The 5,039-nt window shown below is 44.5% G+C and overlaps 1 protein-coding gene across 1 annotated transcript; it reads right to left on the reverse strand.

Annotated features, from left to right (window-relative positions):
• Positions 1-810: 810 nt before the first annotated feature.
• Positions 811-4,626, reverse strand: casp20 (caspase 20, apoptosis-related cysteine peptidase). The gene is made up of 5 exons (XM_063218139.1): positions 4,369-4,626; positions 3,743-3,814; positions 2,922-3,027; positions 2,084-2,564; positions 811-1,163 (listed from the first exon to the last, which is right to left on the reverse strand). The coding sequence occupies exons 1-5, from the start codon at positions 4,624-4,626 to the stop codon at positions 1,022-1,024; spliced, it is 1,059 nt and encodes a 352-aa protein (XP_063074209.1). The 3' UTR covers positions 811-1,021.
• Between the last annotated feature and the right edge of the window lie 413 nt (positions 4,627-5,039).

Here is a 5,039-nt window from a genome sequence, read left to right on the forward strand (position 1 = left end):
CATTCTAAAAGTTAGCAGACTAGCAGAGTTGGCAAGGAAAGTTAGTAAAACCTCTCTCCCGAAAGCCTCATACAGTGTCAATGCCGTTGGGCTGGGGGACTGGTCCTTTAGTTCAGCGGTATCGTACTGTGTCTCCCATTTCCGGATCGTTGTAGTTGACGAGGTGGCAGGTTCGCATCTCCGAGGGGGACGAACAGGAGCAGGATCACCTCTGTCACACTAGGAGTACATGAAAGTCCTTGGTGTGCAAGCCTTCAATAATACAGGTGCTGATGTAAGGCAGAAAACTTCAAGGAAAGAGTGAAATAAAAAGAAAAAAGAACAGTATTCAGTGTTTTCTGAGCTTTCAGCATATAATGTGTATCAGCTCGTAGAAAAGACCCTGAGCAATAGTGCATGCACATCTCACTTCTGGTATGCAGGGGCGGACTTAGCTTGTGTGCCCTTCAAATCTTTCCTATTAACAAGGAACAGAGAAGCTGGTCTGGGGGGCCCTGCAATTTGGAGAAGTTGAAGGGCCCCAAGGTAGCTGCCCACCCGTGATTCTATTGCAAATCCGGGGTGCATTTCTCGAAAGCATAGTTGCTAACTATGTAAGCTACTTTGTTGTTTGCAATCCAATTTTACATTACATTTTACATACAGCCCAAGTTGCTGACTGGCTAACAACTATGCTTTTGAGAAACACACCCCAGCCCTGGCTGGTATGACGCCCATCCATCAAGGCAAGGTGTTGCCTGCCAGTAACGATCACCCAATTGGTTTCCATGTCTACGGCAGCTAGAAAATACTTCAGCAAAAGTGTCAAATAATAATGCCGGTATGTTTTCTTTTCTTCATAACAAAAAGATTGTCCCAAAATAACACAAAATTGCATTGTTTAAAATTTGTGGAATGTAAGATGTAGGAATGTAAAAAATACATTAAAAGATGTGGAATGTAAAAATGCAATTCTCTGTCGCAATAATCCCAAAAGTGTGGGTGCATATGGCTTTTTCACAAACACATAGTTCACAGATGTTTAAGGCACAGGAAAAATGAGCTTCTTCCTCAGTCTGAAGGACTGATCTGGGACCTGTTTGGCTTTCTTTCCTCTGACGAAGCCTTCCTCTTGGCAGACATCGTCGTTGACTCGGGTAAGAATTGTCAAGATGTCATCACCCCTTCAAAGAAGCATACACATTAATTAACTTGGCAGGAAAGACAGTTACAGTAAATAACAAACCATTGTATTTTACATACGCTATTTTACTTGATCTGGCAGGCCAGGTGTGAGGCCGGCATTTGGAGCTAGCTTGCTCAGGAATTGTGACCAGTCTGAGTATGTGTAATGGGCTAGCTCACACCGCATGAGGAATACATGATGCCCCTTTGGATTTTATTAACTGTACGGGGGGTTTTCACCCCCAAACCCTGAACACTGGAGAGGAGCAAGTTGGGAGAGAGAGCTCGGATGCCACAGCTACTGGGAGGCATAGCGTGGACTTGCCCTGGACAGAGGGTAGGATGCTCTCTATCCTACAGACATTCATACAGATCATACACTCATACTGCCACGTCAATGCATACTTAAACGTTAGGAGTTAAATAGCGGCAACTAACTACCTTACACTATACAGTATACACACTCAAACCAGAGACAGATTATGACAGACAGCAAAAAAGGCCACCATCGGTCTTGCCAGTTTCCAAAAAGATTCAGAATTTTAGGCCAGATGTTAGAGACATGTTGTCCCCTCATTTAAAAATACAGTTGTTAAAAGTGCAATATTCAATGCAATGTGAGAATGGAAATGTAAAGGCTTTGACTCAAAGGCCCCATTGATCCATTGGTTCTTGGGGCCCTGTGTCTGGGCCTGGTAGGCCCGTGCAGTAATCCATCTTTGACTCAAACATTCCTAACGGACCACTACTATTATTTTGCACAATACATACAATACATTTACACTAGATACATTGTAGCGCAGTGACGGGCAAGCAACAATCCAGTGCCGCATATTCCAAATGGCCTGGTTTTACCTGTCCAGTCAGTACACCACATTGCACTAGATACACTGTAGTGTTTAGAACAGCTGAAAATTACCTTAGTGTGCCCTCTTTGAGCTGTGTGCATAGTGGCTGGATAAACCAGGAGCCATTGGTAGGGTCTCTCACGGCGTAGTGCTTATCCACAGTAGCCATGACAATGAGAGTGTCAGCATCAACTGGGATCATCTCGAACGGTCTGACATCCGTCTCCAATTCCTGTGCGACTTCACCACTATCGGTAGTGAGCATGACTTCCTCCTGGAAGCGGTTCCCGCGGCAAGCTTGGATGAAGAAGAGTTTAGGCTTCCCAGCTAGTTTGGGACACTCTTTGAATGGGGTGAGCATTTTTTCCATAGTCAGGACCTCATCGTCACATCCCAGAATGCCCTCTGATTGTCCATGGCTGAGCACACAGCAGATAAAGCAGTCTCCAAAAACTTTGCACTTCTGAAGGATGTTTTCCATTTCAGCTACGGTTTTGTTGTTGTGGCGTTCCACTGTGAATCCCAACCAGGTGAAGACATGCTCCAAGGTACCTAACACAATGTAAAGGGGGGGATATAAGTGCATTTGGTTTTAATGCATTGTGGTAGCATACAAAGAGTAATGTACTCAATGTACTTAGATGTTGCTTGCCGCAAAAGAACTCTACTCCAACATTATATACTTTTCGTATAGGCCATGTTTATGAACAGATCACAACTCAACTATTGCCTTTTTTTGGGCAATAACAAAGTTATAAAGCGTCTTGAGGGTTAGTTCAGACGTACAGGTAGGCTACACAAACATATGAACATTTATGAACAAACATATGAACATAAAACATATGACTGCTGAGTGTCCAAGTGTTATTGCTATCTTCCTAAATCAAATTAGTATGGATATTTGAATACCAGCGTCTATGTCAGATCCTTTTCGTTCTCCCGAGTTTTTGAAGGTCATGTTATTGATGATGACACAGAGGCCACGAGGTCTTTTGTTCATCGCATATGTCTTCACCTGTGGTAAGGTGTGGAAAGGTAATCAGAACTGCAATGACATTTGCTGTATGAAAGTATTCCACCTACTAAATGTAGGCTGTCTTTAATTTCTGAAAAAAAATCTGTAAAAGATGATAATGAATGCATTATAAATATAATTATGGATTGCATAAAAATACTCAATGTGAGAACAAATAGCCTGACTTTACATAGAATTAGTAGCCTATCTGAAAATTCTTACCAAGCCAGGTTCTTGGGGTAAAGACAACAATGAATGTAGCACAGGTGTGAACTCAAAAATGGTAAAGTGGGGGAAAACATCAGATCTTACATTTGTAATAATTCGTACATCTATTCTGTTTTGTACTTTGTATTATTATATTAATATCATGTTTATCATTATGTGTAGGCCTGTAGTATGCCTATCTGTAAGCAGCTGTGTGGTAGGTAGACCCACGGAAGAAAAGCAGGAACTTTTGCCACAGATCTTGGGGATCTAGATATTAATATTTTATTAATAAAATACAGTACATACAGATACATACAGTAGCCTACCTGTTGCAGGAGTGTGTTGAGTGACTTGTTGAGGAGGGTGTCACGGTTCAGACAGACGACCAGAGGACCACAATTGCGTCACACAGAAAGTTTATTGAAAACTTGAGGGGGAAGGGAAGTTGGGAGAGTGAGGGTTCTGCTGGTTCCAAGAGTTACCGGGATTCCAGGGTTCGTCCAACGTGCTGTGTGTGCGTCCCCCCCCAGTGGCAGAGATTAGTCCAAAGGAGCCGGTGGTAGGTGGTCCGGAAGTCCTGGGGGGGGAACACAAACACAACAGCACGGTGAAACAGGGCAGAAGTACAGTTCAGGGAGAATCCAAAATCGTTGTGCAGAGACAGAAGGCTGGTCAGAATTACCGGGGTAGAAGAGTAGTCAAGAGTCGTGCAGGCAGAAGGCAGGTCGGGTTTTCCGGGGCAGAAGAGTAGTCAGGATACAGGCAGGTTCAGGGTCAAGATACAGGAGTCAGAGAGAAGACAGCAAACTGGTTCCGGGTGTGGAATTGCAGACGATCTGACAAAGTTGAGCTGTGAGAAGAGGCTTTAAATACTGGGAGAGGTTAGTGGGTAATGCAGCGCAGCTGGCAGAGTAATCAGAGCAGAGTGGTGCAAGGAGAGGTTGGTGAGTGGATAATGTAGCGCAGCTGGCCAGGTAATTAGAGCAGAGCAGGGAAGAGACAGGTGGAACTAGTTTGGGTGAGTAGAGAGAGCGGTGAGCAGAGTGGCAGGTAATGGGAACCAATTAAGGTGGTGAACTGGTGGAGTGAGAGGGCTCATGACAGAGGGACCGCTGGAGTGAGGATTCTCGCCAGGGCAGGAAATGTCTGGAGTGTGTCGTCCTCTTTCAAAAGTGAAATGAATTTATTGCAGGTTTCGTCACCTTTATCGATTAACTTATCCAACAGGTCAATGGTACCCTTTTCTAAATCTCGGTCAATATTTGCTTTAAGCTTAGTGTACTCCCGGCGAACTATAAGTTGTGTCTTCTCAACACGCTGCAAAAAGAAACTGGTATCGGTGCAGATAACTTCTATCAGATCCGGCTTGTTGGAACGAATGAAGTTCATGTTGGATTCCGTTGGCAGGAATATCTGGGAAAAGAAAACATGTCTTAAATGACAATCAAAGAGAAAGGGTCTTTTGCTAGCTGGCGCGCCACGCATTTGGTAGTCCCTGCCAGAAAACCAGTGACTTCATGGATTGCCCCCCCCCCCCCTGTAACTCTACAGAGGGTCAGCTGCATGAAAGTCACTGTGTACATACACCTGGGGTGAGTCGCATTCTGGCAATGCCTTGTAACTGGGCAGTTGCCAGAAAAAGTGACTCCCCCCGTAAGTCAGGATTGCAAAGGACAATAATAACCAACATTTCTGGAGTAACAGTGGAGGGTGCCAGGTGTATGTACAGTGAACTTGATGCAGCTGACCCTCTGCAGTCCAGAGTTACGGGTAGGGGGGGGCTGTCGTGCCAAAAAGCGAGT

This window comes from Engraulis encrasicolus, chromosome 15, assembly GCF_034702125.1.
Source record: "Engraulis encrasicolus isolate BLACKSEA-1 chromosome 15, IST_EnEncr_1.0, whole genome shotgun sequence".
Classification (NCBI taxonomy): Eukaryota; Metazoa; Chordata; class Actinopteri; order Clupeiformes; family Engraulidae; genus Engraulis; species Engraulis encrasicolus.

Coding starts and splice junctions, on each gene's coding strand:
- casp20 (XM_063218139.1), bottom strand. CDS start 4,626: ATGAACTTCATTCGTTCCAACAAGCCGGATCTGATAGAAGTTATCTGC. Junction 3,028..3,742: donor GGGGGACGCACACACAGCAC/GTTGGACGAACC, acceptor ACCTTACCACAG/GTGAAGACATATGCGATGAA. Junction 2,565..2,921: donor AGGATCTGACATAGACGCTG/GTATTCAAATAT, acceptor ACATTGTGTTAG/GTACCTTGGAGCATGTCTTC.